Source organism: Muscardinus avellanarius (assembly GCF_963383645.1).
Source record: "Muscardinus avellanarius genome assembly, chromosome: 15".
In the NCBI taxonomy this organism is placed as follows: Eukaryota; Metazoa; Chordata; class Mammalia; order Rodentia; family Gliridae; genus Muscardinus; species Muscardinus avellanarius.
The window spans coordinates 21007740-21026469 of NC_137801.1; the positions used below are offsets into that span (position 1 = coordinate 21007740).

General features: G+C 55.9%; 1 protein-coding gene across 1 annotated transcript in view; it reads left to right on the forward strand.

Moving 5' to 3' along the window:
• KCNK3 (potassium two pore domain channel subfamily K member 3) overlaps positions 1 to 18447 on the forward strand; it is a gene marked incomplete at both ends in the record, with an annotated part of 34682 nt that extends 16235 nt beyond the window's left edge. The window contains one exon of the mRNA XM_080711106.1: positions 17528 to 18447. Coding sequence (XP_080567232.1) covers positions 17528 to 18447 — 920 coding nt within the window. The remainder of the gene's footprint in view (positions 1 to 17527) is intronic.
• Between the last annotated feature and the right edge of the window lie 283 nt (positions 18448 to 18730).

Below are 18730 nucleotides of genomic sequence, written 5' to 3' on the forward strand. Positions count from 1 at the left end.
GAAAGGCCACACCTTCTCTCCCTGGTGGTGGCTCAAGAAGGCCTTCAAAGTCCTTCTCAAGAGAACAGTGTAGATGAGATGCAGTGGGCAGGAGTCCTAAATTGGGCGTTGTAACTAGCAAAACCAACCACTGGCTCACACTACCCCTGTACACGCTTCAGAGAAGACAGGAGGAGCTGGGGATCTCAAAGTTCCTGTTGGAGCCAGGGTGCTCCTGGTGGGAAGTCACAGGTAACTTCCAGAGACAGGGTGGGGTCAAGAGAGCAAGGGGATCTAAGCTCCCTGCAGGCCTGGTCCTGCTCTGACCTCCTGGGCTCACCTTCCTATCCTGCCTCCCTGCTGGTCTCCAAGGTGAGGAACATCACCCAGGATGCCCACGATGCCCCCAGCACTGACCCTTGGGGTTCTGAGCCCCTGTCTATCACTTGCTGCTCTGGCAGGGCCTGGTACCTGTCTCCCAGGAAGTACCGAGCAGAAAGGACCCAGCACCAGACACCGTGGAGGCCCGGCTGCACTCCCCACAGCCCTGACAGGGGGCTGCAGTAGTAATTAGCTCCTCACACATCCCCAGGGTTATTTTTATGCCTTGTTCTTCCATGGTTTATTTTTAAAGTAACACTGGCACGTGGCTGGCCGGCTGCCCTTCCCAGGTGCCTGTGCCAATTTGGGCCAGGAATGGAGCAGGGTGAGATGGGACCCCCGCCTCCAGGGTCCCCCACTGAGGGCGGGAATTGACCAACCCTTCACTGGATGGCTCAGAAAGGTTCCCTCTCCACTGAAAGCCAGACTCTGGCCTGAGGCAACAGGAGACCCTGGGAAGCCCCCAGGTCAGGCGTTGCACGACCTTGACCAGAGTAGGAGACCGGCCTCCTCACTTCTCAGAGGGATGAGCGATAGTGACACTTGCCTCGCTAGCTCGTTATCAAAACACTCAAGACAGAGCCGCAAAAGAAAACAGCGCAGAAGCGTAAAGGAGATCAACTCCCACGTAGACAGGCTGCCCCCACTGGACCCCTCCAGTGAGAGCCCTCTGCTCCCATTCCTCACCCGCCTGCCCAGAGACTTGCCTTCCCCGCTCCCCACTGGCTGAACTCGAATGCATTTGGAGACAGTGCAAGCCAGAGCCCAGCTCTGCTATGTACTAGCCATGTGACCTTGAGTGAGTACTTGACCCCTCTGTGGCTCAGTTCCTACATCTTTAAATGGGGATAATAATAGTCCCTACTGAATAGGGTTGCTTGAGGATTAAACGAGGTACATCTATCAGCTCACTCAGAGCAGCGCCTGGCACGTAGTAAGCGCTATATAAATGTTAGCGAGTATTGTTTTGAATTGGGGAGGAGGGACGGTGACAGAGGCATTTAATCATTTGAATAAAGTCAAGTGCAGAGAAAGCTAGCCTGCCCGGATTCCACATTGGGGCTGGGGGGAGGGAGGGAGGCAGACGGTACTGGAGGCAGCAGCTGCAGAGGGCTGGGTCCCAGGGAAGCTTCTTGGAGCTCTTGCCACCATAAAAAGCAAGTTCAGGACACCAGTGCATAAACAGGCCACCTCTATAGGCCACGGGAGCCAGGGCGGTAATCTCCTATCAGAGCTGGGCCGGGCACATCTCGTCTGAGTCTGGGGTGTGAACAGCAGTGCAGAGAACTGGGAAGGCAGGTGGCCATGGCAGAGGTCACTGGAAAGGGGGTGGGAAGCTGCCTTCTGCCCAGTGTGCGAAGGGCAGTGTCCCCATGGATGGCTGAGAAGGAATGCCAAAGCCCTGGCCATTTTGTTCGTCATACAGAGCTTTTCTAAATTATTACAGGGTCGAAGGGAGTGTGCTTCCATGGAGAGAGGTGGAATCTTAACCTCTGGAAGTCTCTCTTCCCTTGGGCTAGAGGAGACTCACTGGAGAGGGGCCCCAGAGCCATCGGCCCGGAACTGGAGGGAAGAGGGGGCCCCCGAGGCCAGGTCCTGTGAGGGGCAGTCCCTGATTTTCTGCTCCCCTGGGGCTGTGCACACCATGCAGCCCAGCCGGTTCTTGCACTCTGCCCTGGATGGTGGACTGAATTGAGCCAAGAAACCACAGTGGGGGCAGGCAGAGTGTTGGTGTGTGTGGGCACGCACCCTCGCAGCGATGCACGTGTGAGTGCTGGAGGTGGGACCCCACCTCTGCAGGCAGCTCAGAGGAGAGAAGGTCCCGGCAGCTGCCTCCAGCCTGAAGTCCCAGTTGCCTGGAGTCCCTCTCCTCCTGGGCACGATGCCAGCCTACACCATCTGAGCTCCTGAGCCCCGGGGAGGGTGCTGAGCCTAAGAAAAGCCTCCCTTCACATCTCCTGGCATCTGCTCCCCAACTCCCTGCCAGGCCAGAGCTGTCTGGGCCACTCGCCATGACCAGGAAGGAGAATGGGGAGCAGGTGATGGAGCTGGACTCCCCATCCACCAGAGCCACCCCTCAAGATCTGCTTCACATGCCCGCTGGGGTTCCACTGTGGGCGCTGGGCAAGGTGGGCCAGTGGGAGAGGGATCTACCTCCACATACAACCCCGTTCCTGGCAGAGAGTGGCAAGGGAAGAAGGTGCCCTCCCCCTGGCTAGGGGAAGGTGTAGCAGAGGAGGCAGCCCCAGGGCTGGCCTCGGAGAGCAAGGGGGATGCAGGAGGGAACTCTGGGTAACCCCATGAGCAGGCGCTCAGAGGCTAGGCTGGTGGGGGCAGGGAGGCTGAGTACTGGGGGAATCTGGAAGGAGCAGGCCAGGTAGGGATGGGTTGGGATACAGATGGGGAATTAAGGGAGATTTTTGAGTGGTGAGTGGCAGCCCCAGAACTATGCTGACAAAAAAAATACAGATATATTAATAACAGGTCCTCCCTCTCGAGATGCTCCACGTGCCAGGCGCTGTACACACTACATTTCTTACCCCAGAGTCACCCAGTTACCTAGTAAGAGAGGCAGTGTGTGTGGTAGGAGAGGCAGAAGGCCTGGGCTTAGCTCTGGACCTGCAGCTGCGGGCAAGATGCCAGCCCTGCCAGGACTCACTCATGTCCCCATCTGTCGAGTGGGCACCACCCCTGCCCAGTGGGCTGTAGGGGGCTATTGTGAGGGGACAACAGGACAGCTCCTGACCACCAGAGATGCTGTGCCCATAGGGGTTTCCTCGCTCACCAAGCAGGGCTCCCTGGGGCACGGTGCATGGGGCTGGGCTCTCCATCTGGAGTGCCTGGGGCTTAGCCAGGGCACCGTGCCCCTTTGGACTAGAACAAGTAAGGGGACTTATGAAAGGAAACAGCACCACTCAGCCAGTGTCAAAGGCCGACGGCCAGAAGCCCAGGCCTCTCTTCCCCATCTGTCTGGCCCGTTCCTCCTGTCTCTGCTTCACTCGGTCATTCTCTGGCTTCTCTTCTCCCGCAAGTCTCACTCCCTTGTGGCTTTGGCTCATCCTGGTCCCGGCGAGGTCCCAGCTCTTGGTCGCCCTGCAGCACAAAGCTGACCCAGCCCCTCAGCCCTCCGGCCCAGTTCCAAGAAGAGAGACCCTGCATGGTTCAACCCTGCCGGCAACCTGGGTCCTCATGGTCCAATCCCCCTTGGCCTGGGCCGGGATGACAAGATACAACCGTTGATGGATCATCGCAGGAAGGGCCATCCCAAAGACAGAGGGAGGGGCAGGCACCCCACCATGTCACCCATAGATGGTCTCCCCGGGGTCCTGGCCCTCCAGCTTCTCTCCCTCGCATCCTGCTGTCTGGCTCAGAAGTCTCCCAGGGGTCTCCAAAGAGGTGCTCCAGAGGGTGCTCCCCGGACGGAGGGGACTGGCCACCCAACCTGTGTGACCACTAGCTGGCAGAGAGCAGGGACTAGGCTCAGCAGAGGTCTTTGGCCAGGACGGCCTCATCCATTCTCTGTGTGCAGGGCACCCGGTCCTGCTGTACGGGGCTGGTGGTATACCGTCCACACTCTAAGGACAAGCTAGACAGTCCTGTGGACCTCCTGGGTGGCTAGACACCTAGACATGTCCTGACATGCAGGACAAAAGACCTAGGCTGAATCCTAGTTTGGTCAGTCTTTACCTGATGAGCTCGGGCCAGTAGTATTTTACTTCTCTAAGCCTTCATTTCCTCAGCAAAACGGAGCTAGGCAGGCCCACCCGGAGAGTCGTGACGACAAGGAGAGAGGGTGACGTGGGCGCCCGCGTGCCTGGTTTTGTTGTCGCCATTAGCAGAGGCACTGAGCGCAGGAAGCCATGGCTCCCGGCCCTGCTTCCCTTCCTTATCACACTCCATCTTCTGCCTGGGGCCACTTGCGGCCCCAGACTCAGCCACACAGAGGACAGCCAGGGACGGAAGCCCCCAGGGACACTTCTCCAAGGCCTGGCCCAGTGTCCATACCTCACGTGCTACTGGCCTCCCGCCCCAGCGCGGCACAGGAGGATTAGACTAAAAGGAGCGGTGCTCTGCTCCCGGAGGCGTGTGAGCACCAGGAGGGGCGAGATGCCGCCAGCGCCGCTGGGAGAGGCCAAGTGTGCGCAGAGATGGATGCCGTGTGGGCAGCTGGCGGGAGAGGACGCCCAGGGGCCCAGAGTGGGGGCTGGGCTCGTCAGGAGGAGGCAATGGCGGGAGGGAGGGCCACGCGCAGCCCACACCACACAAGCAGAGCTGGTGCTGCTTCAAAACGGGCAGGGAGGACTTCGAGATAATTCTGCAAACCTAAAACTGATCTAAAATTAAGTCTTTTTTGTTTTTGTTTTTGTGGTTCTAGGGATTGAACCCAGGGGCGTTCTACCTCTGAGTTACACCCCCAGCCCTATTTTTATTTTTTGTTTTGATACGGAGTCTGGCTGGGTTGCTGAGCATTTTGCTGAGTTGCTAAGGCTTGTCTTGACCCTGTGATCCTCCTGTCTCAGCTTCCCTTGTACTGGGATTACAGGCATATGCCACCATACCTGGTTAAAATTAAGCTTTTTGGAGAAGGGGTTAATGAGGATTGAACCCAGAGGTATTCCACCTCTGAGCTATACCCTCAGCCCTATTTTTATTTTTATTTTTTAAAATTTTGAAACATGGTCTCACTAAGTTGCTGAGAGCCTAGCTGAGTAGCTGAGGCTGACCTCAAATCTGCAGTCCTCCTGTCTCTTAGCCTCCCAAGGACTAAGATTACAGGCACATGCCGCTGCGCCCAGCAAGTTTATTTTTTTTTAATGGCAAAACAAACCAACCAAAAAACAAGGAAGGAAGCAGAAAAGAGAATATAGCCTACAACACTGACCTTGATTCAACTTGTAGTGACATCCAGGGTTAAGCAGGGGTTCACACTGACCTTGAATAATGCTCCCAAGTGTCCAGGGCCATCTCCAGAGACTGTTAGAAGCAGAAAATGCCACACTCCCAACCCTGGGAGTCTGGAAAGTTTGCTGCTCCTACTGACCCTGCTCCTGCTGACTCTGGTGCTGGTTTCTGGTCCCACCTTCACCTGGTGCCCACACCCCATAGATGCAGTCCATCCTGGGCAAATCTTCACTTCTGGTCTCTTCCCACCTGCCCTCTGGCTGCTCTCTGCTCCCGGCCGTCCTGTCTCTGCACCCTCCCTCAGTACTTAGCTTAGTGCCTGGCATAAAGTAGTAGGTGCTTAAGAAAGGCTGGCTCAATTAATTAGCTAAGACAAGCTAAGAGGGAACGGAGCCATGTTTTGTCTTGCTGATTCCCAGCTGATATACTCGAAGAGCAACCAAGCGCCACAGCCTCCAAGGGCCCGGCTTTCGGCTCAGCCTCCCTGGGTGCCACAGTCCTCTCCGTCAGAGCCTGTGGCAGCCTCCACCTGCTGACTCAGGCCAGTGGAGGGCCCTCCACAGGGACCCAGCCCCACTGCGGGTGGGGAATCAGCAGGGGTGGTAGCCATGGGGAGTCCCTGCCGCCTGCCCTCCGCTTCCCCAGGACAGCCTTAGGAGGCACGACGCTTGCAGATCCTGCTCAGATGGGTGAAAGACCCCGATCCCTGACCGTAGCCCCGAGGCCCAGGAAGCCACTGAGATGAGAAAGAAAAGGAGTGTTGCATGGCCTAGGAAGGCCTGGCCCTGCCACGCACCTGTGTGGCCTTGTCCGTGTCACCCACCCCTCTGCCCGGTCCTCTTCCCTGGGAACCCAGGTCACCTGTCTCCCAGGAACCAGTGTATATTCTAACATGGGGAAAACCGTGCAAGATGACAGCCAGTTCATGGCCCCTGACTCAGCTCAGCCACTCACTAGTCGTTTGGGCTTGAGTGAGTTAGGGAAGCTTCATCTTAAAGTGGAGAGGATACTTAAAATTTTCTGCAAAGATGAAATATAATGTATATCTCTCACTGTACTGTATATATGTAGCACTTAGTACAGTGCCTGGCAAATGCTCAGTAGACGTGAGCTTCAGCCTTATTAGTATTGTGGCTATCATCAGCACCACCACCATTACTGCTACTGTGGGCCAGGTACTGAGCTGCTGAGAAGTTCAGACACCATCTCCACCCTCAGGAGCTTCTGAGGCCCAAGAAACCAAAATGAGACCAAACCAAGAAGCATCGGCAGCCCATGAAGCAGAAACCCAAGGCCCCAGGGGACAGGCTTGAGGGCCAGAAGGAGGGGATGCTACAGGACCCTCAAGGCTCAGCAGGCAATCGTGAAAACCTAGGAACCAACAAGACCACCAAACTGCCTTGGCCTGCCTTGGCCCGCAGCCAGCACAAGGAGGCTGTGTGGAGATGGGGCAGGGGCTGGGATTGGGGGCTCTGGTTGCCCCTCAGCTGGGGGAATGTCACTACTCAGAGCTGTGTTGACCAGCCCAGCCCAAGTCTCCTGACCCTCTCCATAGCATGTGACCAGTGATCGACTGGACTGTGGTCTCATGTGCTCCCAGAGGCCCAGTGTATTGCGTGGGCATCCTACAGTCCCAGTGGCCCCTGTCTGCCCCCTCCTCTGATCTATTGCCCTCTCCACTGTTTGTGGAGGGCATATTGAAGACCCTCTGAAGGCCTGGGATCCTAGCGTGCGGAAGGGTCTCCAGGCTCCATCGCTGGTGACCAGTGGTACAGCTGGAGCCCACCTCTGCGCTTCTGACTTCCATCCCAGTGCCGAGTCCTTTCCACTTCAAGTTTGGTTCTAGCATTTATGGCCTGAGATGGACCGCGTCTCCCTGAGCCTCAGTTTCCATGTCTGTAAAAGAGGATAACAGTCACATCTCCTCTATAGGACTGCAGTGCAAATTCAAACAAGAGAATACGTATAGAAATTACTTTTCAAGTGGTGAAGCCCTGCACAGAACTTAGAAATGCAAGGAACGGTGACTAGTTCAGAAGTTAGAGCACAGGACATATTAAGGAGTTGAAAACATCTGCCGGATGAATGGATGAATGCTTGAATGATCAGAAAGAACACAGGGCCCCAGGAGCGCTGAGTTGATTGGGTGGGTGAGATGAGGGAAGGCTTTGCAGAAGGCTGACCTTTGAGATGAGCTTTGATGGAGAAGTAGACACCTGTCAGGCAGGAAAAAGAGCATGAGTGTCCAGAATGTGGAAATGAGCCCTCCCAAGAGCCATGGGTCCCAATTCTACAGGTAGGTTTGAGCTCCTGACCCTGCTCAAAACTCAGCCCTCTCCTCAGGGCCTGTGCATGGTACACAGGACAAGCGGTACTAGCAATTTATTAGATGTTAAAATATAAGCCAAGCGTGGTAGCGCACGCCTGTAATCTCAGTACTGGGAGGCTGAGACAGGAGGATCGCAGGTTCAAAGCCAACCTCAGCAACTTAGTGAGACACTGTTTCCAAATATAAAAGAGAGCTGTAGGTGTAGCTTGGAGGTAGAATGCCCCTGGGGTCAATTCCCAGCCCCATAAAAAAATAGACACAATAAAATATAACTTTCCAGAGAAGACACCTTAGGGAACTTCTAATCTCTTGTCCTATTTGATGGGTGAGAAAACTGTCAGAGAGCTGACCTGCCTTAACAAAGGCCCTGCAGTGGGCTTGGCAGACCAGGGCCTATGGGCTGAATCTAGCCCATTTGTCCATTTTTGTTAATACAGTTTTATTGGAACACAGCCATGCCCATTTGTTTACACAGTGTCCTAGGGCTGCTTCCTTGATTCAGTGGCAGAGTGGAATGGTTGCAAGACACTACCTTAGTGTCTGGGAAGCCTGAAAATTTACTATTTGACTCTTTATTTAAAATAGTTTGCTGACCTCTGTCCTATAGCAAAGCAGAGGCTGAACTAGAAAGGGTGCCAGGCCCCTCAACTCCTAGTTGGGTACTCTTCAACCCCTGTGCACCCTCACCTCTCTGGACCCAGCCCAAGACCGCTAACATGGCCCACAGGGTGAGATCCCAGGCACCTGGGCTCTGGGCCCACACAGGGGCTGGCCTCTGTGGCCCCAAACCCAGCAGGGCTTCCAGCTGGAAGCAGCTCATTTCTCACAAGGGGCCTGACAGGGAGATGCCAACATGCCTCTGCCCCTCCATGGGCTCACTGGGAAATGCTAGGGAGCCTAACTGTGTGACTCCGGCAGCCAGGTGCCCCAGTTAGATGCATCCCTCAAAGAAATGGTGCAGGGTGGGGGCAGGGGCATTGGAGGGAGCGGCACTGCCAGCCTCTGCAGAAAGCGCCAAGTCCACGTTATCCTGGCCCTATTGAACTCTGGAATTCTCTATTTCCCCCAGCTCAGGCCTGAGCACTAGACCCCTGGACCATGCCGGGGTCCCCCAAGGAACCTCCCAGCCCAGATCTCCACTCTACCCCCAGCCCCTGCCCAGGGATGCCAGGAAATTCATCTCGCCACCTCTTTGGGCATGTCCCTCCCCTACTCAGGAGCTGCCAATGGCTGCCTCCCCGCTGCCTTTCGGTTAAGAGTCATTATTTCCAGCCCTAACTTTAGAGCCTTCTCAAATTTTAGCCCTCGCCTGCCTCAACAACCTTGACTTTTCAACTGAACTTCCTGCTCCAAGAACACCAGGAGGATTTCTGTTACTGTCTGGTTTATACTATTCGTATTTTCTCTTTATAAAAATAATAGGCCTTTTTTTCAGAACATATAGAATATATGAAAAGGAGATTAAAATTAATCACGAGTTCATTATTCAGGGATAAACTCCATGAGCTTCTTAGTGTATTTCCTCCCCACTTCTTTCTCTGTGGGTGTGTATGTGCGTGTACATACATTTTTTTTTTAATATTTATGTATTTAGTGTGGGATCCCACCATACAGAAAGTGTTGCACCTACCAGTTTTAACATGACATGGTGGTTTGCTGTGTAATTAAGAAGCTCCTGGAGAAAAGCACTTTAATGGCTGCACAATATTCTGCCCCATAAATATACCTTAATATGTTTAACCAAGCCCTATTGGTGAACATTTAGATTGTTTACAATTTTTCACAATGAAAATGCTGCTATAAACATCCTGGTTCATAAATCTTCATTCCTATCTCTGGTTATTTTCCTAGCAGAGATTCCTAGAACTGGCACCGCAGCGTTCCCTGGTAGACACGTTTCTAAGGCTCTCGCTGTACATCAGGAAGCTGAGAGTATTATCAAGCTCCATTTCCCTTCCACATGCACCCCTGTTCGTGAAATGCCACCAGGTCTGTTCCCTCTGCCCCTAGCACACGGTGTGTTCCTACTGCAGCAGCTCCCTGTCAGAACCCTGCACCTCTCGTCCACCCTTCAGAGCTTGGGGCAGGACCCACCTCCTCCACGAAACGCCCCTGACACCCCATCAGAATCCTCCACCTCCAGCCCTCCCTCTGACTGTCTCAGTCCCTCCTAACCAATTTTGCCACGCACTTTAATAATGTGTGTGCTGATAACCTCTGCTTTGGATGAGAGGTTCCATCTGATTCTCTCCCAGACCGAGTGTTTGGAGCCAACTTCAAGCTTGATTTAGTGAACATGTTTAACCCGGCCTTCACTACTCCTTGGTCACTGACTTGCTGTGACCTGGGGCTGTCCCTGCTCCTCTCTTGGTCTTGGTTTGCCCATCTCTAAAATGGGCAGGTTGAATTACAGTCTCCCACATTCCAGCCCTGATCACTCCTGAGGCCCCCGCCCCAGGCATCAGAACACCCCTTGGGTGCCTCTAAGGCCCCTGCACAAAGTCGGCCTCTGGGACAGGCCCAAGGGAGCTGGCCCTGAGGCAGGCCTGGCTCCAGGCCAGGCTGTGTCTGCAAACACTGACCTTGGCCGCCGCAGGGATTTTCCATGACACCAGTACCCTCCCTCTCGGCCCCCCCATTTCATGTGGGCCCGGGGAAGGTGGGGCTTGGGGGTGTTTGGGCTGTCCTACACCAGAGCCCCCCAGCCCCATCAGTAATAGGGGCACCTGTGGATGGGGAGACAGCTAAGTAGAAAGAAAGAAGAACTTGGGGAGGAAGAAGGGGGCAGGGACAGACCTTCGGCTTGGGAGTGGGGGGCAGAGTTAAGAGAAAAGACGGGAAGAGAGGCCTTGGGAGGGGGCAGGGAGGAGCGAGGGGAGGGGTGCCATGCTCCAGAGCTATCCTCCCCTGAGCTCCAGCCTGGAGGGCAACAAACTCCAGACCCAGTTCTGCTGCTGGTCCCTGTCCCCACCCTGGCCCCAAGAGGCCCTGGTGGTTTCCCAGGCCAGAGGCAGGAAGAATCCTTTGGATCCTTGAAACTGACCCCATTTTGGAGGGGACAGGGGATCACAGCAAGGGCAGGAGCTATGAGTCACCGAGGCCGCCTCCCCTGCCCCTCTGGGTGTCTGAGGGAAGGTTTCCCTCATGGACATCCTAGACTGCAGAGCCCTTCAGGACGTTGGGCTCCTGGCCAAGCAGCACGGTGGAGCAGCCATCCCCACCAGGCCCAGTGCAGGCTGCTGAGGGGCCTGGGGGCCTCGTCCACCCTCCCGGGGCTCCGCGCCACACAGGCCTCCTCTGTGGGCATGCGTGCACAAAAGAGAGACAAGAGAAAGGCAGGAGGGGCCCTCCAGCGCTGGGAGGAAGGTTCCAGCAGGTTCCTGAGAAAGGTGGTATCTGAAAGCAGACCTCCCAGGAGGGAAGGGAGCATGGAGCTCTCCTCCTCCTCTAGGAGGCCCCGGCTGCCAGGCTTCCTTCTATCTCTTCTCCTTTAACACAATTGGGGTCCAGAAGCCTCTGGCCCTATTTCCTGTCTGCACACTGCTGCCATCTCCAGAGTCCTTGGAGAGGCAGAGTCCCCTAGGGCCTTACCCAGGTGCCCTCAGCTCAGGCCTGGTGCCCTCTACCCCACGTGGACCAGCCTGGCCTTCTCTGGGGTCCCCAGTGCCTTGAAGCTCACCCAGAGCTGCCTGTTCCTGGAGTCCTCATCCCGAGGCCAAGCCCTCCCTGCATCTTTAGCACCAGCCTAGAGTTTGAAGCCTTTGGGTGTCTCAGGCCACGGGTCATCTCATCCATCTTCCCTCAGGACAAACATTAGCTCGGCTGGGGCCGTATTTACACTAGATAAGTAGGTCTGCAGAGAGGTAGGTCACAGGGTACAGCCCAGCTTGGCCAAGGGTTGTGTGTTTCTAATCTACCCAAAGACAGGAGAATCAGAGAATCTCAAAGTTGGAAATCAGGAAGAAGGACCTTAGAGGTTCTTGATGTGACAGAAGAGTGTTTCCCAAACTGTAATCCAAGGAACAGGTGTCCAGCAATATGAACTGTGAAAAAATGCTCCGTGGTCAAAAAAAGAAGTGGGAAGCTTAGAATGTTCTCCCAGCTTTGACTGGCTCTGCTCATTAACACAGGTATAGCTCTGAGAGAGAGCCTGCCCTGGAACCAAATAACAACAGATCCTGCCTATCTAGCATTTCCTCAATTCATTTCAACCAAGAGCCTTTTTCTCATCCAATAGCTGTTACCATGGAGCTGGTATTCCAGGAGTCACCTTGGGAAAGTCTGATGGTAGGATGTTGGTACTGAAAGGAGCTTTGTGTGTGTGGTGGGGGGATACTAGGGGTGGAACCCAGGGGCTTTTCTACCTCCAGGCTATACACCCAGACCTATTTTATATTTTATTCGGAAACAGGGTCTCACTAAGTTGCTGAGAGCCTCACTAAGTAGCTGAGTCTGGCTTCGAACCTGTGCCATTCTCCTGTCTCAGCCTCCCGAGCGCGGGGATCACAAGCGTGCACCGCCACACCCCGCCTGAAAGGAGCCTTAAAGACCACCCAATCTTAGGTTCCCCAGAATGTTCATATTAATGATTAGCATTTATTGATCCTAATGGCCTAAGCATTTTAAGTCTGCTAACTCATCAAATCCCCACAGCAACTCTGCGAGGTATACACACCATTATCCCCATTCTACCAGTGAAGAAACGAAGGTACAAAGGACTCAGTAGCTTTGCCATGGTTGAAATCCATTTGACTCCAGGTCCCGTGCTCTCATCTACCCCACTAAACTGCAGAGATCCCTTTCTTATTTTCAGTATTTCTAACATGTAACAACCACCACTTAATTCACTCCCTTAGAACCAATATTTGCATGCCAATCAGAAATGCTGATTGGCAGATGTGTTCTTAATTAATTTTGATGGGGAAATAAATTAAATATGGCTTTAACAATGATCTGTTCTGCACCTGCTCTCATCAATGCATCAGGCTTCATAAATGAGATATTTCAAGATCTCAGTGATGAATGGGTGGCCGAGCAGAGAAAGTATACAAGGTATTCATCAATGAAAGGATGTGGGACGCTCCTCACTGGCCCTGTCCACCCGGGCCACCGAGGTGAGGATCACCCAAGCCAGCAGAGGCGTAGGGACTGGCCAAGGCCAGCTCAGTCCCCAGCCTCCCGCCTCCCAGCCCCATGTACTGTCCTCCAACTGAGGCTACGGTCAGCGACCTGGGCTTGAGGCCAGAGAGGCCAGAGGTAGAAGGTCAGGCAAGCAGGCAGACATATGAGGCCGACTGTGGGGGAGCAGCAGAGCCTGGGCCAGCCCAGGCCACTGCCAAGGCTCGGAGTGGCTTGCTGAGCTTTTAAGAGGAAGAGAAAGACCAGCAAGAGGAAGGGCCAGACCCAACCCCTCGGGGCCCGCCTGTCCTAGAACACAGGGCTCCTGCCTGTGTCGGAGTTCCTTGGTGATGCCAGGAAGGAAAGAAAAGAACTGGAGGGTGGAGGTTCTGTCCCATCTCTGGGTTTCTTGCTACCCTCAAATATTTATACTAACAATTAATGTCTAGCCATATAATTAACTTTTATGTCCACCCACCTGGCTTCCTCAGGTGATTTCGATTTTTCCAGCCAGGTGCCAGAACCATCTCTTAGCTAAGTTGCTCCTAAGCAAGAGCTGCCGGCCCTGGTTGAATGAACAGGCACAGATGGTCTGGTCACACACGCACCAGGAAGCAGCGGATGGAACATCAGTTCTGCCATTGGCCAGCTGTGAGGCCTTGAGCATCTCATGTTCCCTCCCTGGAGCTCTATTTCCTCATCTGTATGATTATAAGGACTGGGCCGAAAGATCACAAAGGCCTGTCTGGCTCTGAGAACGTGGCTCTGAGAATCTCTGTTGGATTCAGGGAAGGAAGAAAGGGCGAGGAGGAGGTGGGGCAGCCCTGGTGGACACCCCGAGAGGCAGCAGCTAGCATCTCATGGCCAGGGCATGAGTTCTGGGGACTGTGGGGAGGGCCCCCAGAGGATCAATCCCTGTGAGCAGCAGCCTCCTACTGTGTCAGCGCAACAGAATGATGGACGGAGCCCTCACCCGAGACTCGCAGGACTGTATGAGGAGGAGAGGGGAGCATCTTCTGCCCTCTCCCTCGCACTGCCAAGCCTGGCGGGGGTGGGGGCAGGGCCAGGGCGGCGGCAGGCCTGCTGCTGGCGGGCAACAGGGCTTGCCAAACTCCAGATTACTTCCCAGAAGCCCGGGGCCCCCTGGGAGTGCTCCACCCTGGCTGGCAGTCCTCCAAGCTGAGCACCCACGTCAGCAGGTCCTCCAGCTCCTCGCCCTTTGACCCAGTGACAGTAGGACAGGCGAGGGGCGGGGATGCTCACCCTGCACCCCACGCCTGGAGATGTGTCTGTCCCCCTGGGCAGCACTCACACATACCGCATCCGGCTCAGGCCAGCGCCTGAGGCCAAGGCTCTGTCTGGGTGGAATGCTGGTCTCTCCAGCCCTCAATTTCCCTTCCAGGTTACCCCCACCCCGGCTAGCATGTGACTTTGATGCACAGGAACAAAGGCTGAGGCGCCTTGGCCAATTCATGAGGCCTCTCCAGACTCTTCATCCCCAGGGCAACGTGGTGGCGGTCACAATAGTGACCTCGTGAGTTTTTGCGGGCTAGGTTAAAAATGTGAGAAGTGCGCGCTTCTTATGATCACGTCCTGACCTGTGGTGGGAAGCCAGGGTGAGCTGCGGTCCTCGGACACCCAGGCCAGGCACATCAAGGAGGGCAGGAGGCTCTGTCCTGGTAAGAGCCTTTGGTCAGGCCTGGATGAGTCACTAAGTTCAGCAGGAGGGGGAGGGAGTTGTCACTTGTGGCTGAAGCTGAGCCCTGAGGGCGCTGGCATCAGGCAGGAGAGGCTGGAGATGGGAAAGTGCGGTGGGCGAAGGTGGCAGGCACCTCTCGGAAGGGGAGCCAAGATTCAGTGTATGCTAAGGGGCGCAGCAAGAATAGGGTGGGGAAGCTGAGCTGGACTCAGATCGGGGAGGGCTTTGGATGGATGGATGGATGGATGGATGGATGGATGGATGGATGGATGGACGGACGGATGGGCTGCCAGGCAGGTGGGCACTCAGTTTTCCTGAGAGGTGGTGAGTCTGGAGAAGTCACCTTATGAACAACTGCAGGCCAAGAAGGTGGGGATGGTGGGATGAGAGAGGGGGCATCCTGTGCCCTGGCAGTGGGCTGTGGCTTCCTGACCCCACAGAGGTAGCCCAGGTCCTGGATTGGCTCTCGGGCTCTGTCCCCATTGCCACCAGTTCTGCTGCGCACTCCACAGGTCCCCAAGTACTTTTGCACCCAGTCTCTTCTTTACTCCCGAGGGCAGCTTTGGCAGGCAGCCAGGGCAGAGATTAATAGCTTTAGTTCAACCCTTACCAGTGTAGACATGGCAGGTGAGCCCAGCGAGGGAAGGGATTTGCCCGAGGGTGCACAAGTCCACGAGTCCTGTGGAGCCCTGTCCCCGGTGCTGCGCACTTCCCCACACACTGGGAGGTGCTGGCCTGAGAGACCGTATATGCAGCAGCTCTGGCTCAGCTCGGACCTGCCCAGCTGTTGAGGTGAGTGGCGGTCTGGCTGCTGCTGCAGAGCTGGCGGGCACAATCTGTTCTCACCCTGCTGGGGCAGGGACAGGCCAGCCATGGAGGCTCAACAGCTGAGCTGTCCAGGCCCCTGGCTGTACGCTGCAGCAGTGCTGACGGAGCCCATTCGAGGGGCGGCCCCCCCAGCTCACATGCCCAAGCAGCGGTCCCCAGACCTTGCTGGGCTTTAAGACGCTAATGGCCCTAGGCTGGCAGAGACACCAGCTCTCTTAGATCTCAAGTGCCCCCAAACCCAGCGCTTTCTTGGAAATGTGAGCATAATTTGGCCCTCTGTTCATTATTAATCAGTGATCTGTTATCAAGCATTGATATGTGCCGGGCTCTAGGCTAAGCACTTTATATACATTATCTATTTATTCCTCCCCAAAGCTCTGTGAGGCAGATGCCTCAGCTCCATTTTACAGATATAGAAACTAAGGCTCAGAGAAGTTACACACACACACACACACACACACACACACACACACACACACACAGGTAGTTCATGGCAGTCAGGATTTGAACTCAGATCAGACAAAGTACACAATACTCTGCTCTGAAATTTAGTCATTGAGTGTGTTTTGGACCCAGATGAAAACGGCTGGGAACACACGGGGAAGTTAGAGCACATAAAAGTCCCCAGAATCCGCCCCAGCTAGTGTTTCGATGTATGTCATTGGGGTCCCCAGAGCTCCAAACCGGACGTTCTGAGGGCTGCGCAAATAAGGCAGAGATCATGTTCGGCTGGGAGGGATCCAGGAAGACTCCGTGGAAGAAGCATCTGGTTAAGACTTCTTCATAAGGCTTAGAAACAAAGGCAAAACTGGAAAGGCTGCCAGCATTATTGTATTATCACAATTCTATTCGTAAAAGAAATAAATATCTTAATAATCTGGTGAAAGAAACAGGGCCAGACCAGTAGATCTCATTTTACCAATGAAGAAACATGTTCAGAAAAAGGAAGTAATTTGCCCAAGGAGTGCCCAAGGAGTGCCCAAGTACTGAGTGCCCAAGTACTCAGCCATCAGCAAAAGGACCAGAACTTGTGCCCAGGCTTCGGAGTTCCCATCCCGGGTCATTTTCCCTCCAGGTAGCACAATTCTGGACTTAAGGCCAATTGATGGTGGGCTCGGAGGGAAGCTTTGTCTCTGGCCAGCCGTGGCTCCGCGAGGACTGGGAAGTCAGGTACAGAGACTGCATGGCTGGTGACGGAGTAGCACACCTGGAAGGGCGGATGTTACAGCCCCGTGGGCGCCAACCCTATTTTGGAGACAAGTCCAAAGGAGGATCCCAGTCCCAGACTGGAGGCTGGTAGCGCCGCTGGAGCTCTGGTTCATCTATCCTGGAGAGCCCAGGCAGTCATTCTGTTCTTTCCTTCTCTGCCACTGCTGGGCCAGCTGCCCAGTAGCCCAGCACACTCCCCTCCCCCATAAGCTGTGGCCAGCAGCAGGGAGGTCATCACAGAGTCCCCGTGCCTCCGTTCCCCTCCCTCCACAGTGAATCACAGGATGTCAGAACCCACTCAATCCAAACACTGCCCTTCACCGTCAAAGAAACAGGCTGGGAGGGCAGGGAGCGTGCCCAGAGCCACAGACACCAAGCCTGAACCCAGGTCTCAGCTGACTGTGCTATTTACACAGCCTGGCTGCCTCTGGACAAAATTCCCAGCAGCACCAATCAGCTCCCTCACTAGGCATCTGCGGGTGGGCTGACCCGCACCCATAACGCCAGCTACTCTGGAGGCTAAGGCAGAAGGATCACAAATTGGAGGCCAGCATGGGCCACTTAGTGAGACCCTGCCTCAAGATAAAAATAAATAAAAGGGTTAGGGTTGTAACTCATCGGTAGAACGGCCCTGGGTTCAATCCCTAATTAAAAAAAAAAAAGTCCAGTTCTTTTTTTTTGGGGGGGAACCCAGGGGCATTCTACCTTCGAGCTACATCCCCAGCCCTATTTCTTATTCTTTATTTTGAAACAGGGTCTCACTGAGTCGCCAAGGGCTGAGGCCGTCATGAACCTGGATCCTCCTGTCTCAGCCTCCCCAATGCTGTGATTACAAGCATGCGCCACCACGCGGGGCAAAAAGTCCAGTTTTTTAAGCCAAGCAGTTCTGAGTTCAAATCCTGGTGCTCAGCTTCCCAACACCGGCAAAGCCGCTGAGCCCTCCCAGTACCGACCAGGGGCTACGGCAGTGCTTGGGGAACACGATGCCCCCGGGTGTGTCGAAGGGCCAGGACCCCGCAGCAGCGGGGAGGGGGGGGGGTCTCCCGAAGGGCAGCCCCACACCGTGTGACTTCTCTCCGCAGGGTACGGCCACGCAGCGCCCAGCACGGACGGCGGCAAGGTGTTCTGCATGTTCTACGCGCTGCTGGGCATCCCGCTCACGCTCGTCATGTTCCAGAGCCTGGGCGAGCGCATCAACACCTTCGTGAGGTACCTGCTGCGCCGCGCCAAGAGGGGGCTGGGCATGCGGCGCGCCGACGTGTCCATGGCCAACATGGTGCTCATCGGCTTGGTCTCGTGCGTGAGCACGCTGTGCATCGGCGCCGCCGCCTTCTCCTACTACGAGCAATGGACCTTCTTCCAGGCCTACTACTACTGCTTCATCACGCTCACCACCATCGGCTTCGGCGACTACGTGGCGCTGCAGAAGGACCAGGCGCTGCAGACGCAGCCGCAGTACGTGGCCTTCAGCTTCGTCTACATCCTCACGGGGCTCACGGTCATCGGCGCCTTCCTCAACCTCGTGGTGCTGCGCTTCATGACCATGAACGCCGAGGACGAGAAGCGCGACGCCGAGCACCGCGCGCTGCTCACGCACAACGGGCAGGCGGGCGGCCTGGGCGGCCTGGGCGCCGGCGACAGCGCGCACACCACCGACACCGCCTCGTCCACGGCCGCGGCGCCGGGCCCGGGCGGCAGCGGCTTCCGCCACGTCTACTCCGAGGTGCTGCACTTCCAGTCCATGTGCTCGTGCCTCTGGTACAAGAGCCGCGAGAAGCTGCAGTGCTCCATCCCCATGATCATCCCGCGGGACCTCTCCACGTCCGACACGTGCGTGGAGCAGAGCCACTCGTCGCCGGGAGGGGGCGGCCGCTACAGCGACACGCCCTCGCACCGCTGCCTGTGCAGCGGGGCGCAGCGCTCGGCCATCAGCTCGGTGTCCACGGGCCTGCACAGCCTGTCCACCTTCCGCGGCCTCATGAAGCGCAGGAGCTCGGTGTGAACCCCCGCGGGGTGGGGGGCTGCAGCGCCTGCGAGCAGCGAGCGAGCGAGCGAGCGAGCGAGCGGGGCGGGGGCTCCTGCCCGGAGAGGAGCAGCGGGGGTCCGCGGGGAAAGCCCACCCAGCCGCCTTTGGCCCTGTGGGCCCCCCTCCCCCGGCCCCCGGACTCTGTCCCAGCCCCCCAATCTCCGACTGTGCCTGCTCTCACCAGCTGGCAGGAGGCCGGGCTCTGAGGACCCCTGGAGCCCCCATCCGAGCCCTGCAAATTCCGAGAAATGTGAAACTT